Here is a 16,491-nt window from a genome sequence, read left to right as displayed (position 1 = left end):
ATAAACAGAGGAAGTGTAGCACATAAAGGGGGAGGGGGTGCAGGGAGGAACCTTGCAGCTACTCTTTTGGTAGTAGGGAGGGACCAGACCAATAAGATCAGGCTCCTGGAGGATGAGGACAAAGGCTTGGTAGGAATACATCCAGGGAGCTAGTAGCAGGGAGCCTGGTGGAATGACCCTTCACTGCCTGCGCTAGGGTCCCTGGACTGGAGCCTAGTGTGGAGGGTGGGCTTGCATTCCCCTGCCAGCCCCTGGTAAGGTGGTACAAAGCCCAGGAAAAGGGTGTACAATGTACTGGGCTCAGACTCAAGAGTGGCAGACCAGGCAGAGGGATTGGACACTCGTTTGTTACCCTATTACCCCAGAAGGGGTGAGACATCATGTGACTCAGCTGGGGGGCTGAATCCTGAGAAGAAGTAGACCACCCCAGGGCCAGACTGGCTGTTAATAGGGGCTACTACAGAGAAGATGCTGCTACACTGTGCCCAGCCAGGAGGGGGCATGCCAGCGGTAAGTCATCCCTTCCACAAAGCTCTTGGGTTTGTCTTTTTTTAACCCACCCTGTACTAATTACTCTCCTCCAAATTTCCAGTCAAATACAGCTGGACCCTTACCATGCTCTGTTCCACTCCTGTCACTTGCCAGACACCTGGTGTATCCTTGGTGTGATGGGAAACAGATATGGCAGGGACCTACTTCTCCACAGCTTGCTACTGCCCCAGCACCAACACAGGTAGTATTTCACACTTGCTCTGCACAAGTGTAAGTGGTGACACCAGGAGTATGGTGGTGGAGCCAGGGCCTTGGCTCCTTGACCCCCAAGCATCCTTTAGCTGAAGTCAGGCCCAGCCAATGCAGTAGCATAGGCCAAGCAGCTGAACTTCAAACCATAGAGACTTTTTGGTGTAAGTCTCTAGCTGATGCGGGGTGGGTTCTTACCAAAAAGCTGTCTGGAAAAAGTATGTTTTTTAAGAATGGATTTAAATGCACCCTTGCACAAAGTGAGCTGCAGGGAAGAGGGTGCCCCCCCAGGGCCATTGATGGTAGTGGAGCACTGGTAACACCTGGTAGAAGCATCATGTGTGTCTGATTTGGGTGTCTTAGGTTTTGGATTGTATCTGCTCACCTGCCAACCTCAACACAGCACATTGACAACACTGTGTAACTACATGTCAGCTTTGTTCTTCCTATGTCTCTGACTGCCCTGCATGGTGTCATGGGCAGACCCTTTGGGTTGGGCAGGAAGTGACAAAGGCAGGGGGCAAAGAGGCTTTTCTGATGAGGCTCAGGCTCTGTTGCTTTTTTGGCCTGTGTGTGGGGGGGAAATGCTCCTTGTAAAAGCCTAGAAACTGGGGGTTCTGTACTCAGTTTAGCTTGTATTCAGCTAATCCAGTTTGGTGAAGGGGGGAGAGAATGGCTGAAGGGAAAGGTTGCTTGAAAACAGGACCAAGTGTGGAGTATTCCTCAGAAGTATTTGTTGTCCAGCTGAGGTCAAGGCCTTGTTGTGTTAGGTGCTGTACATGCTCCAGAGAGTTCACAGTCCAGCCTAACTAGATAAGGCAAAGTGGGGCGGGGGGGAGACAGGAGGGATGATTATTCCAATCTTACAGCTGTTGTCAACCCACAATGAAATACTGCTTAAAAAACTGGCCTCCTGCTATTGGTGAAGGGATTTTGGTTTTTGAGTCCCAACCAGACTGATTCATTTTTCATGAAATTTGTATTTAAAAAAACCCTGTCGGACAAAACGGAGCATCTCCTCCCTCTCCCCCAGGCTCTCTCAGGGCTCTGGAGCCCTCCAACACCAACCCTGCTGCCAGTGCAGGTACCCAGCAAGTGGCACACACATGCATTAGGACCTGGCTACTTTCCCTGCTGCATCCCTGTGGCAGGCAGCTGCTGCTGAGCCTGCAAAGCAGATTGGCTGTGTCTGAAGGCAGGGGGAATCCTCACCGCTCCCCCAGCCGGGGTGTGGGCAGCACATACAAGGCGGCAACTGCAGCAGGAGAGGGGGCTAGATTTAGCTCCCAAACCCTGACCTGACTTCGTTGTGCCAGGTGAGCCTTTGCAGCCCCGTCTGCCCCTCTCAATTGCTCAGTAGGGCTTTGCAGAGCAAGTGGCTGCAACACGGTTAGCACTAGCCTGACTGTCGCTCTCCAGAGCCGCGTGGGGCCAACAAGTGCTGAAGGCGGGGGCAGATCTGCATCACCAGTGGGGAACAGACCTAGCTGGCCCCCTGCTGCTGACACAGGCTGGGGAGGAAGGGGGAGGAGTTGATGATTAAGCCCCAAGAGCATGTTCCCCAAAACAGCAGCCAAGCAAGGTTCAGCCAGGCAGTGGGGAGTGACTGACCGACCCACTTCCCCTCACCTTGCAGCGGACAGCAGCTCACTGCCCCCTCCCCATATCCCTGCTGGCACCTGCATTTTCTTCCTGTGCTGCCAAATCCAGCTCGGGGGCTGCCACTGTCTCCCTGGCACTGAGACATTGGGTGCTCCCTACCCCATTTACCTGCCCCATGGCACCCCAGAGACCCAGCCAAGCATGAGGGTGATTTGCCCCCCCAAACCCTGAGTCATGCTGCTCCCTCCACACCTTTGCTACCGCTCCTGCTCAGTAAGTTAGGGCTGGGGACCCCTCCTTCACCCAGCTCAGCACCTGCCCCATGGGGATGCCCGGCTCCAGTCCCCCCACCCCACAAGCAGTCCCCAGTCTGGAGTGGCTAGTGGAATTGACCTCTGCCCCCTGCATGTCAGGGTCTGCATGAAGGGGAGCCCAGCTCCATCACCATCCCTCTGACCCCAAGAGTGAGTGCCCAGCCCTGTGCCCCACAGCAGCCAGCCACTGTCCCATGCTGTCAACTGCCCCCTGCCTTGTCCTGTGCCCCACAGCAGCCAGCCAGTGTCCCCTGCTGCCAGCTTCCCCCTGCCCAGCCTCATGCCCCAGAGCAACCAGCCAGTGTCCCCTGCTGCCCCGCCATGCCCAGCCCCCTGCCCCACGCCAGCCAGTGTCCCCTGCTGCCCCGCCATGCCCCACGCCAGCCAGTGTCCCAGGCTGCCCCGCCATGCCCAGCCCCCTGCCCCACGCCAGCCAGTGTCCCAGGCTGCTCCCTGCCATGCCCGGCTCCATGCCCCACAGCAGCCAGCCAGTGCCCCCTGGCCGTGCCCAGCCCCTCACCTGCACTTGCATGAAGGATCCCCGGTAGAAGCAGCAGGCGGCCGCCGACAGGGCGCTCCAGAGGCTGCACCGCTCGGTCATGGCGCCTCCCCGGGGCCCGGCGCTGCAGCCAGGACCGGTCCCCGCTGCACCTGCCGCTCCCGGCTCCCTCCTGCAGCCGCCGCGGCCGGGCTTCAATTTCAGCCGCTTCCCCGATTACCTCATCCCTTGTCAGGCTGGGGGCGGGGCTCGGGCTCGGCCCCGCCCCCGGCCCGCCCCCACCCAGCCCGGAGCCCGCGGAGAGCCCTGCCAACCCCAGCTGGGACCCCCCCTCCCACCGCGGGGCGTCCGGCTCACCTAGAGCCTGCCTGCCCCCACCCGGACCCTGCGGGCACTGGCACCCCCACCCCACAGGGTGCCCGGCTCACGTGGACCGTGCCCCCCCCCGACGGACCCTAATGGCACCAGCACCACAGGGCTCCCGCCCCCGAGCCTGCCGGCTCCCCACCCCACGGGGCGCCCGATTCACCTAGAGCCTGCCTGCCCCCACCCGGACCCTGCTGGCACTGGCACTCTCCCACCCCCACAGGGTGCCCGGCTCACCTGGCCCCTGCCGCCCCCCCCATGGGGCACCAGCCCCCCCCGGACCCTACTGGCACTGGCACCACCACCACAGGGCACCCCCCCCCCGGAGCCTGCCAGCTCCCTCCACGGGGCGCCCGACTCACCTAGAGCTTGCCTGCCCCCACCCTACGCTGGGGGGGGGCGGGCACCCTGTGGTGGTGGTGGGGCTAGCAGGGTCCGGGGGGGGGGCGGGCACCCCGAGGCAGGGGCTGGCAGGGTCCAGGGGAGCCCGGGCACCTCCCAGCCCATCCCTGCCTCCCGGCATCTTCCCACCCGGCTATCCCCCACGGATCTCCAGCCAATCACATTGCAGGGCATCTTTGACTCTCCACAGGGCCCCTCATCCAGGTCTGCCAGTCCCCCTGTTACAGCCAGGAGCCCCAGCTGCCCTGCAGGAGAGTCTCCCACACTGGCTGTGCTAACAAGCCTCCAAGAAGGGGTGGTTCACAGGGGACAAGCGCTGAGAAGGGAGCCAGCTTTAATTGGCACCAGCTCAGTTTTCTCACATTTACACTCTCTAATCAAAGGAGTAACTAAACCCAGGGGGGAGGAAGGGGACTCCGGTTCACACCTTGTTTAACCCTCTCCAGCCCAAGCACCCCCTCACCCAGGCCCAGTCACTCATCCCTGTATTCCAAGCCCCCCTGCCAAGCATAATCCCCTTCAAGTCAACAAACTCCACTAGCGCATCAAGGGAGACGCCTCCTACCAACCTTAAACTGTACCAGCCCATCTCTGCTCACAGTGATAACGGGCCTGTGTGCTGGGGGCCAAGTTCATCCCTGGTGTCATGCCAGTGGCTTCTATGGAGTAACATCCACAATGCTTTTGGCCTCCAGGGTCCATTTGGTACCACTGTTTTTTCTTCCCTAGCCCCATAGGCCAGGCACAGCCCTGCCCTCTCTTTGGGTTCTCTCCAAACTAGGCTGACGGTTGGTTGGTTGGTTTTCCCTTCACTCTTTAATGAGTGGTTTCTTAGCTTGCTACAGAGAAAGGAGACCTGGCCCTGGGAGAGGCGCAGGTCCCAGCCACCGGGAAGCCACCCCTCTGCACAGCTGCCATCAGTGTCAGTTGCCCTGTATTGAAAGCAAAACGTAGGGTCCCCTTTGGTTATCCAAGGGAAAGCCAATCTTAGGCTGCAAGGTGGTTCATAAGGGATGGGAGGAATTCTCTACCCACCCTGTAACCCAGCGCGTGGGGCAGCCTAGGAGGTTCTCCACTTTCACCTGAGTGATTATGTTTTGCTGCTGCCAGCATTAGACTAGATGGATCAGAGCAGGATTAGAGGCCCAGATTGATCAAAACTTTGGGGGCGAGACAAGGCAGGTGTGTGGGAGAGGATAGGGGAGAAGGATGAGCCTGCAAGTTACTTACAAACGTCTGGAGTGCCAAATGCTGCAGGGAGATATAATAATCCCCACCCATGCAATTGCCAATCATGCCCCCATCCCCAAAGTCCCAGGAAGCATATGCACCTGGGCAACAGTGGTGCAGAAGTGCTTGGTATTTAACAGTAGGTGTTAATTGCTGCCTTGAAGGAGCTAGGTAACTGCTAACACACAAAGGTATTTCTGCTGCAGTTAATGTATGAACAGTACATTTTCTGATGTAATTAATTCAAACAAGTCCCTCGCATCCTGAGGAAAGGACAAAGCAAATGCTGCTGAAGAGATGCACGTCTCCACAGTGGCAGCTCCACACAGAACCATGCGTGGGCAGATCAGAAAGGAAACTGATACAACATGGGGCCTGTCTGTGGACCTGTGGCTGACTCAGTCATAGGGGTTTTGTTCTGTGATGTTTCAATGGGCAGTGCTTTTATCCCAGTGGTGCCGCCACCTCTCTGGGACTCCTGTAAGGTAGGGAAGCTTTATCATCCCATTTCTCAGAAGAGAAACTGAGGCTCTGTGACTTGCCCGAGGTGAGACAGGAAGTCCATGGTGGAACAGGGAACTGAATCTGGGTCTTCCACATCTCAAGCCAGTGCCCTACCCATGAGGCTGTCCTTTCTCCCCAGCATGGGACATGGCACATCCATAGTGTGCACCTTTCACACAAGAGGTAATTGGGGCAGGAAGAGCAGCACAGGGCAGACTCCCAGGATCCTAGAGGTTGTGGGTGAATGGTTGGCTGTGGTGATCCAGGTCTCAGCAGACTGGAGTATATGCCACGTGCTTGTGAAAATGCCATCGATGGTGGAGTGCAGCGTGTGTGTTTGAAATCTGCCACGTGAACCTGGAATTGAATTCCCTTCTCGTCTTTGTTTGATAATGGAGACAGCAACACACACACATTCCCATAGGCATTTACAGCCCTTCGCTGCTGGAAGGGGAGGGCACAGGCTCCTCTTTCTTCCTGAATGAGATCGAGGGACGGAACAGATGGTGGTTTACAGGGAGACGCTGAACTGAAAGAATCTGATTGTGATTCGTCTTCCTGAAAAGCCTGTTCCTCCTTGAAGGATTTTATTGCTTTTCTTAGACAGAGCTGGCGCTTTGGCAGGACTCAGCTCCTCTCTGGGGAAGCAGCGCTGGTTGGTACAGCCCTGAGCTCCTATGCTGATAGCTAGACATAGGTTATGTACCCATCTCCCATCTCTTCTCTGCCTGCCTTTCTAGGGCCAGGCCTGATCTGTGCCACAATGCAGCTCTCTGAAGAGCCTGGGATTGCATACAGAGTGACATTTGGATTGTGGCCTGCAATTCTGGCCTTCAGCACTCCCCCTTTTCACAGTACCAGCCATTCCCCTGGGCCTTGGGGGGCCTGTCTCTTCCTCAGGATGGGAAGGGGAGTAGTCAGGGCTCAAAGTGGGCCAGACCAGGACAGTAGCACTCTGCACGTGTGTTAGTGACCACACAGGGTGTAAGCAATGCAGATTTGGGCTCAGCGTGTCCAATGGGATGCCAGCCACCCCCTGTTCCACTGGCCCCCCTGCTGTCCGGCATTTACACTAGCTCAGTTGGCATGTGGTTTGCTACTTGACTGTGTCATTTCTGCGCTGCTGCTGTACACAGGAGCGCATCAGCCAGTGGCAGCAGCTGCTGCCACATCAGAGCGAAACTGTGAATGAGAGCAAACAGGGCCAGCAAATAAAGCACTCAGCTCCCTCGGGGACGCTGGCACGTTCACGTTTGTATGCCCAGGGCTCCTCAAGGGACGCTGCCCAGCCTGCCTGCTTTTTTCAAACCAGCAACCTGGACTCTAAATAGATTCGGCAAGCAGACCTGGGTTCTGGGCTGCAGTCTAAGTGCTCCATCCTTGCTCTGCTTGGCTGCAAGGGAACCTGTTGGGGCTTCATTTCCCAGTCCAGATGCTCTCCATGGTGCTGGTGAATGGATTGGGCTGTGAGAACAGCTCTGGTGGTAGCAGGAGCAAACCCACCAGGGGTTAAGAGCTGATGAAAAGTCAGCCCCAGCCAGGTTTTGTAGTCAGTGAGTGCCAAGCTTGGCCGATTCTCTTAGGAACTCTAGGCTTTTCTAGCACTGAACTGTGCCTGCACCTTCATTCACAGGGTGTAAGCCAGGAGGTGTGCATGCTCCCTCCTCTGTCTCTTTCTCTCTATCTTTCTTCGCTTGGTTGCTGCAGAACAGCTGGGCTGGTTCATTCTATTTGCTTATCACTTTACTTGCACCACAGTCAGACATACAGAAATCCAAGTCCCTGAGAATCAGGGTTGTACCAATGCAGATCCCCAACAGGCCAGTGCTGCTACCCTGTTCCCAGTCGTACCTCTTTCTGAGACGCTGGAGCTGGGAGCTCTCCCACAACTACTGCAGCTCCACCGTTCCCTCCAGTGACTCCTGCTGGGGACCCCCATTAGCTGGGTGCTCTCTCACAGGCAGTACTAGTGCACCATTGCTTGCAGTGACACCCGCAGGGAGAAGCTGGGACTGAAGGATCTGATCTGGTCACAGGAGGTGGGGGAGTGATGATGGGGAAGCAGGACAGCATGCAAAAGGTGGTCGGTGCGTCTAGGTTATGTGGAGCCCGCGCTGGAGGCAGACCAATGTCCCTCACTGGTGGAGAAGACATGGCTATGCAGTTAGGTTTATTATGGCCATTTGGACTGGCACTGCCTTTAACCCCTTCGCAGCTAGGAAGGGGAATCTCTGTAGAAAGGAATCCCCCTCTGCCTGGAACTGACACTGCTCTCTTGCTGGAATGAGAGAACACCAGTTGTCCCAGCTGGTAACATTCCAGCCAGGAGAATGCATTATACCCGGCAACAAAAATGATTAGGGGGCTGAGGCACATGACTTACGAGGAGAGGCTGAGAGAACTGGGCTTATTTAGTTTGCAGAAGAGAAGAGTGAGGGGGGATTTGATAGCAGCCTTCAGCTACCTGAAGGGGGGTTCCAAAGAGGATGGAACTCGGCTGTTCTCAGTGGTGGCAGATGACAGAACAAGAAGTAATGGTCTCAAGTTGCAATGGGGGAGATCTAGGTTGGATATTAAGAAACACTTTTTCACAAGGAGGGTGGTGAAGCACTGGAATGGGTTCCCTAGGGAAGTGGTGGAATCTTTATCCTTAGGTTTTTAAGGCCCAGCTTGACAAAGCCCTGGCTGGGATGATTTATTTGGTGTTGGTCCTGCTTTGAGCAGGGGGTTGGACTAGATGACCTCCTGAGGTCTCTTCCAACCCTAATCTTCTATGTGCAGCACCAGCTCCTGAAAGGGGCCCAGGACTCACTGACTTTAGGGGGGTGTTGGCTCCCAGGAGGGGGGGGAAGAGTATCGCAGGCAGGCAGAAAGGACTAACGGCAGCAGCACACGGATCCCACCTGGGGACAGTGAAATTCTCACCGTGGAACTCAAGGCTGCGGGTGCCTGGCTGAGGATCAGGCTGTCTGGGTGTGCAACTGACTTTCATCTAGATGAGAAGGTTCTGTATTTGCCTGTAAAGCACCATATACACCTGTGCCACTGTATGAATAACCACACGAGACGGGTTTCTTTGAATAAGTGCATGTAGGTGACAGGTGTGAGGGAAAGTCACCCCTGTGCGAGGGCCCAGCATGAAGCCTTTGCATCACTTTAGTCCCACTGAAGGCCTCAAGCTAGAGTTTAAATGGGTGCATAGGCCTCGACCTGGCCCTCTGTCCGGGGTGAATACACCCTGGTGAGGATGTAAGGTGCACAGCAGCAAGTTACCAGTCTGTGCATGTAAATCTCCGCAATGGCTCTGTCTGTAGCTGACTCCACTAGCTCCTATCACCACAGCTGTTAGGGGATGTCTACATGTGGAGCTGGGGGTGACATACCCACGCTGGCTCTCTGTGACCTCGCGCGCTAACCATTCAAAATGAATCATGGATCACCCAGCGTCAGACAAAATACAAACCAGCCCAGTTCAACACCACCCCAAAAACAACTGACCCAAAGGGTGAACAAGCTCAGTCTGGACCAGAACCCTGGCAGCTGGGGGTTCTGTTGGCTCACCAAGCTGAAGCCTCCATGGCTTATTCCCATCTCTCTCTCTTTTAGTTAGTTCATGATTTATAAAATGTTCCCATCGCTAAGGCTCTGGGTGCACGAACAAATAGAACAAGAACAATAATAATCAATGTCGGCTAAAGCGAACTCCTTCATTGCCTCCCCAGCATGTTTCCTCTCCCCCGCCCCCCCCCCCCCCCATCATCACCTCGCTCAGGACAATGCCTGTGTGAACAGAGAGGCCTCACTGGTGCCCTGATGCTGACCAAACGTGAACATAACATAAGGAGCCAATTCTAGAGCCAAGGACTTCCTGCTTCTGGCTGTGTTGATTTCTAACCTGGGGGCTGTAGGTTGGTCTCGACTGCCCTAATGGCATGCAGCCACCCTGCCTTTCCCATACCGGTAGCTGGGAGTGGGGTCTCGCTATGGAGAAAGTCAAGAACAACTGCCTTCAAAAACTGTTCAGTGCTGGTGAAGGGTTCTGGACTGATGGTCCTACGACCTGGAGTCTTCCCCCTTAGTGAACAATGGCAATGCGACCGTTCCCTCTCACTGCCTCAGCCCTGACCTGGGGGGGACCCCCTCCAGGAGCAGGCATGTAGCTCAGACTCCAACATCTCTGCCGCATGAACCTGCCACCTCGTGCCATTGTCAAGATTTTCAAGAGCAGCTCCTGACTTTGGCACCCAACCGGCCACCCCTCCAAGGGTCCTGATTCTTTTAGAGGCTCCACTACGGTGTCCTCAGCTGGGCACCCAAAATCACTAGCCAGTTTGGAACCCTGGGCCTGCGGCTGGGAACTGGCCTGAGACAGCAGCTCATATAACAGGCCACCAAACAGACAGCGGCTGGGGGCACCTTCCATTCACTACCGAGCTGGGTTGGATTTGAACTGCTGGCATAGAGGTGAAAGACTCTCTGTCCCATGGAAAAACCTCTGCATCCCCATCCCCATCCCCTGAGCCAAGCATTTCCAGCCCTGCCTCTTCGAAGAGCTCCACAGGAAGCCTGCTGAAAGAGGCTCGCTCTTCCATAAAGTCAGCCATCTCCCGAGCGAATTCCTGGCACTGCGCACAGAGCCCTCAGGAATGTGACTAGCTTGCTGGAGGATAAGCAGGGTCTTTGCAGAGGATTTGGAGAGATTTGCACCAACTTTCATGTGACAGCTCGAGTGGCTGAAATGCTGCATTTCTCCTATTAAGGCTGAGTGAGGAGATGGCACCTGCCACGGCCCACACTGGCTGTGCCCCCGAGAGAGCAGACACCCCTCTCATTGCCCAGAGCGTGAAACGAAGGCAGCTCCCCCTCTGAGAGCTGCTTGTGAGGAGGGAGGAGATGCCCTCTACTGTCTCCCTTTGGTGCGCCCACCTACCAGCCTCAAAGGCCTCTTGCGTCAGCAAAGTTACCCTCCAGCTGACGAGGGTTTGGCACAGCTCCTCACACCAGAGATTGGTCTGAACCAAAGCCCTCTGCTGCTGGTACCTGAGTGAGCTTGGGTACGTCTACACACGCTGCCGCCATACTCCATGTTGCCCAGCCCTACTCCATCTCTGAAGAGGGAATCTACAATGGGCTGAACGTGGGTTGGGAACAGGGGCGACATGCAGCTCTGGATTCACGTGCAATGGCTCAGGCTTGTCTCTATCCATGAAAAGTCCTGCTGGCAGCCGCAGGGTGCTCATCACCACTCTCCAGCCCCCAAAAGGGAGCAGCGGGAAGCTCCCACTGGGGAAACTCAGCCCTACATAGGCGAGGAGGATGGAGCAGTAGAAATAGCAAATGAGGTTCCCAAGCCCTGCATGCAATAAGACACCATCCACAGGCTGATACCTCAGCATCTCTCACTCTGATATTAATGCACCTACTGGAGCAAATGGAATAGGAGAAACAACCAACTTCCTGCAGCTCTGATGGATTTCGACAGAACATAAAGATGCTCCACTCTAGGGGCTCTTGAGAGCAGGCAGCATGCTCCGCCCTGCTGCTGGATCTGAAATGTGGATGCAGCTGATCTTTAGAGAAGTGGGGCTCGCCCGGTCAGGACAGCAGTGAAAAGACACGCAGTAGAAAGGGGAGGGTTTCTTACCTTAACGTATTCACTGCAGGATTCCAGGCCATCAGCGGGACTAGAAGAAACCAAAAGGCGTTAATGACGATCAGAGAGTGACAGCAGGAAAACATGGTCCGTGTGCCCCCAGGCAAGTCCTTCGGTCACCCCGTGACAGGCCTCGGGGAGAATGTCCTGGGCTCACCCTGACTCACCCCCAGTCAGGCCACGTTCTGGGCAATGCTCCAGCAGGAGCTGTGCTTTTGAGCAGCCTAAAGCATGGTTACAGGGTAATCCCAGCTGGGACTTCCCTCTAGGATGGCTACTTGTGGAAGGCGTACAGAGGGAGGGGTCATGATCTAGTACATGCTATATACCGATGGGGCTGTAAGGACAACAGAAAGTCCTAACAGTTGCAGCTATAGGGACTGTGCACGTTTATTCCCTCTGTTCCCTGTAACAATGAAGACAGACAGAGCTGTTCCTGTCTGAGGCCATGTACTGCCTGAAGGAGGAGGGGGAAGCCCTGGGTCACTCAAGGCTACAGGGCTTTTCCCAGTTGGGGGGATGACCTGACTCGGGCAGGCACCAGAAGTCCTTGTTAAACAGCTAAGAGAACAAACGTGTTTTCATGTGAAGTTCCCAGAGCCCTGGCATCCCCTCCCCCTGCCCCATCCCTGAGCTCCTGGCGTGGGGCTTAGCGTCCCTAATGCAATTGGAGAAGAATGAGATCTTTCTTGTAGGATCTCTTCTCAAATCAGCTTGGACGGCATGAGCCGGGTCAGGCTCCATACGTCTGCTGGGCTCAGTGGGGTCTCTGGAGTTCATGGCAGTTGAGCCAGAACCTTGGGGAGATGAAGCTATTGGGCGGAATCTCTCCAGACCCATAAGGGCTGGGATTGAGGGGGAGAGGAGCAGGCAGACCAGGTGTGGGGGCTCCCTGTGTTTACTGGGCGGGTGAGGGGGGGAATGTTCTTGTAATCACTGATGCCCCCTCCTTACCAGGAGAGGGATGCTCATTCCTGATTTTTCCCGTTATTCAGGCCTGGATTTCCATTCTGTTCTGGGAACAGGGGGTCACTGGGACACATGGGCTCACACTGGTGTTTCCTGTACACCTTCCTGCCCTGCTCGGGCCCCAGCTGCTTCCAGCCGGAGCACAGGGGAGCTCTGAAGAGCGGAAAAGGGTGGGACGGTAGGCCCAGAATAACTCGCAGGATCAGGGGTCAGGAGCCAGACAGACGGTGCCCCTGCCCGCCCTAGGAAGGCTGGTCAGGAAACGTCTCCCCTCTCTCTTTCTACACCGTGCCCTGCAAGGATTCAGCCCCACAGGCCAATCTGCTTTCTCGGCTACAGCCTGTTTCTGCTTGGCCTGACAGGACAGCCGGCAGGAGAGGGGCGCAGAGATGGGTATTCACAGGCTCTGTGATGAGCATGCAGCAAGGGCTGGAGCCTGCTCTCCTTGACATCAGTGGTACTGTGCTGGCTAGAGAGATGGGAAGGAGGGAGTATCCTATCTGTAACCGCACCCTTGACAGAAGAGTTGCCCTGGGAGGGAGTATTTGCATAAATACCTAATGAATCAATCAGTGAGCAGGATGGGGACTGAGCCCTGCTGGCTAACAGCCCATAATTAACAGTTCTTTACTGGCCCCCTGTAATCCTGCAGAATTGAAACATTCACTGAAGTTCCTTGCCCTTATGGCTGCAAAAAGAAACCATTCTGGGTGTGACTCAGTGCACTTCTGTCTGGGTGAGGTTGCACTCAGAGAAAAGCCCCAGCCCCTCAACACATGAGGAAGTTACCCCCGTGAATCTTAAACCTCCACACCCAAAACCTCCACATTGGTAACTGTGTGACAGATTCCCAGATGCTGTAAAGTATCAGGAGGGAGCCGTGTTAGTCTGGAGCTACAAAAACAACAAGGAGTCCAGTGGCACCTTAAAGACTAAGATTTATTTGGGCATAAGCTTTCGTGGGTAAAAAACCTCACTTCTTTTTTTTACCCACGAAAGCTTATGCCCAAATAAATCTGTTAGTCTTTAAATTGCCACCAGATGCTGTAGTTAAGCTCTTGTAACGGATGTTTAGGCACATCACCCAGGGCCGGCTCCAGGCACCAGTGCAGCAAGCAGGTGCCTGGGGCGGCCAATGGAGAGGGGCTGCACGTCCGGCTCTTCGGCAATTCGGCAGCGGGTCCCTCTCGGAGCGAAGGACCTGCCGCCGAATTGCCGCCAAAGAATGAAGCGGCGGCAGTAGAGCTGCCACCGAAGTGTTGCCGATCGTGGCTTTTTTTTGTTTTTTTTCCTGCCGCTTGGGGTGGCAAAAACGCTGGAGCCGGCCCTGACGTCACCCCCTATGAAAGTGCTTCCACCTTTGGGGTGTCAAGTTGCTGCTGCTGTTTAACAGCTCATGGCAACAGCCTACAAGCTTAGGCTAAGTGGAGCAGAATGCTGTATCCCAGGGGTTGGCGACCTTTCAGAAGCGCTGTGCTGAGTCTTCATTTATTCACTCTGATTTAAGGTTCCTCGTGCCAGTCATACATTTTAACGTTTTTAGAAGGTCTCTTTCTATAAGTCTATAATATATAACTAAACTAGTGTTGTATGTAAAGTAAATAAGGTTTTTAAAATGTTTAAGAAGCTTCATTTAAAATTGAATTAAAATGCAGAGCCCACTCCCGGACCGGTGGCCAGGATCTGGGCAGTGTGAGTGCCACTGAAAATCAGCTCGCGTGCCGCCTTTGGCATGCGTGCCATAGGTTGCCTACCCCCTGCCGTTTCAACTGGCTATGGCAGGGTAGTTTAGGGGCATGGAATATGGTGACCTGAGCGGGAATTTGGCCAGGACATTGGAGTCAGCACCCCAATTCTTACCAGCACAGGGGCTTAGCACTGTAAAAAATAAAATAAAAACATCAGTCTAGTTTCTTACCCAAAATATGGCACCTCCAACAACCCCTAACATCGTGCTGGAGCACTGGGTAGGTAACAAAGAACACCCCCACCTCTGGGGGGTCTCTTTAGGGGTCTCCTATCTAAGTCCTGAGCTATTGCAACTGGCCTTAGCTTGTCAGGGCTGCCAGGGTCACAGCACAAGGTAGCACCGCTGCAAGGCGTGGGACATGCCATATAAACTCTCTGGCTTGGCCTACACTTAAAACTTCCATCAGCGTAGCCATGGGAGTTGGGGCATGAAAACGCACACTCCTGACCGAGGTAGCTGTGCTGACAGAAGCGTGCTTCTGTCGCTGTAGCTAACGGTGTTTGGGGAGGTGGTGTTCCTATACCCGCCGAAAACCTCCTCCTGCGTCTATAGGGGTGGCTATGTCTGCATGGACTCTGGAGCGCAGCCAGAGCCTGGGACTCGCTGCTGCTTCCAGTTTAATTTTCCTCTGCAAATCACTGTCCGGCGCCAACTAGTGATCAATTGGGAAACAGCAGGTTATTAAGAATTCCAGCTGGTGAAGGGCAGCGGCCTGACAGCTCTGAAGGGTGTTGCTGGGAGTTACCTTGGAAGGTGGCTACGTGGGCCCCAGGGCACACTGATACTCTGCTCTACCACTGCCAGTGTTTGATCCTTGTTGGTGAGAAGTTCTGGGAACAAACAGCCTGTTGGTTTTAGCTGCCCATGCGGCAGGGGCAAGGCACGACAGGATCCGTTATCGGAGGTTTAAGGGAGGAGAACAACTCGTGAAGGGCACAGTCCATGCATGACCCTTGCATCCTGACAGGATCCGTGCATGGCCTTTGCAGCTTTGCCCGTATGGAGCCACACTTCTGTTAGTCAGTAAAATGCAGCTCCAGATTCCCCTCCCACCTCCAGCAAACCAAGGAGTGATCCGAAAGGCCGGAGCTTTTAATCGCAATCAGACTCGCTGAGCCGGGCCCAGGGGGCGGCCATTTTAATCTTTAAAAACTAAATGATGACGCTCTTTGCGCCACAGCAGCGGGAGAGGTCAGCTCCCCACTCTTTCTGCAGACGGGACCAGTAACCAGAAGCACTGGGACTTTCCATATGGAAACTTAGCGGTTTGATTTTTAAAGAGTATCATCTTAGGAGTGTCGGAACAATAACTCAACCGGGAAAAATCATTGCCGGAGTCCTGCATTAGGCATCCACAGGGCCAGAGCCTCCCTCTGGGACATCAGGCTCCTTAACTGTATGTGCGCTAGGAAGCAAACACAGATGTGTGTGCTGTAGAGACACCCCCCTCCCCTTGCAATCAGCTGGGAAGTGCCCATTGTAAAAGCTGGGGCCAGGTCTAGCCCCTGCCCCTCGGTGCTGCTTTGAAGGTGTACGAGGGGCTGCACAGGAGCTGCAAGGTCGAGGAAGAATTCTATAGGGGCAAAAGCAGCACAGGGCCCTACGCTGCCTCCCCGCCCAGAGCCCAGCATAGCAGGTGTGTGGTGCAGGGTTCCGGGCTGCGATGCTGCCTCCAGGAGGCTGCCGTAAGTTAGAGCAGCCCCAGAGCCTGGCATTTTAGCTCCTGCAGCAGCCTAGCATCGAGAGCAGGGGTGGCTAACCTGAGCCTGAGAAGGAGCCAGAATTTACCAATGTATATTGCCAAAGAGCCACAGTAATACATCAGGCCGTGACTGAGCGAGGGTTTCCCTACTGACCCGGCAGCAGCACCCTAGCAGGCTGTGGGGGACTAGCGCCATCCACCCAGCTTGCCACCGTGCCCTAGAGCAGGCCTCAGTCCACAGGCTGGTTTCCCTCGGAAGCTGGAGCAGGAGTGAGCCGTGGATAACGCTCCTGGAAGAAGGCACAGCCGCAAGCAGGAGAGGACGTTTCCCTTCTCGCTGCCAGCCCAGCTGGCATTTTCCAGGTGACTCCAGGATGTCTGGGCAAGGCTGGGCCTGGGCTGGTGGGGTTTCTACAAATCTGCCCCCTCCCTGCAGCAGCTGCGAGCTGGCCTCTAGAGGTGCCGGGTCAGAGAGAGACCGGCTGGGGCTTGGGAATCTGTGAGAAAAAACAAAGGGTGGGGGAAGGGAGACTCCAGGCAGGAAATTGGGAGCATGAGAGCAGCTGGGAAGTGGAATTTAGGAGGGTCTTGCAAGCTCCTTCAGTTCTCTGCAAAGCCATCAGGGCCTGTGGCTAATGAACTGCAATGTTCACATCCCAGCATCCGGTGCCAGAGAGCCCCCACCTCCACTCAGCGCTGGGGAAGAATGAAACCACTATAAATAACCCCTTCTCCTAACTGTAAGCAGATGCAGTGCCG

General features: G+C 55.3%; 1 protein-coding gene across 4 annotated transcripts in view; it reads right to left on the bottom strand.

The window, feature by feature from the left end:
• The window catches only part of SH2D3C (SH2 domain containing 3C), a 51,228-nt gene that overhangs the window by 23,807 nt on the left and 10,930 nt on the right, over positions 1-16,491 (bottom strand). For 2 of the 4 annotated variants that reach the window (XM_039506284.1, XM_039506285.1), the window contains one exon: positions 11,303-11,342. In XM_039506284.1, coding sequence (XP_039362218.1) covers positions 11,303-11,342 — 40 coding nt within the window. Of the gene's footprint in view, positions 1-614; positions 666-3,177; positions 3,335-11,302; positions 11,343-16,491 lie in introns of those variants that run through there. The other 2 variants (XM_039506286.1, XM_039506287.1) reach the window with 2 other exon arrangements.

Source organism: Mauremys reevesii, linkage group 19, assembly GCF_016161935.1.
Source record: "Mauremys reevesii isolate NIE-2019 linkage group 19, ASM1616193v1, whole genome shotgun sequence".
NCBI lineage: Eukaryota > Metazoa > Chordata > Testudines > Geoemydidae > Mauremys > Mauremys reevesii.
This window is presented reverse-complemented; position numbering and strand designations above follow the sequence as displayed.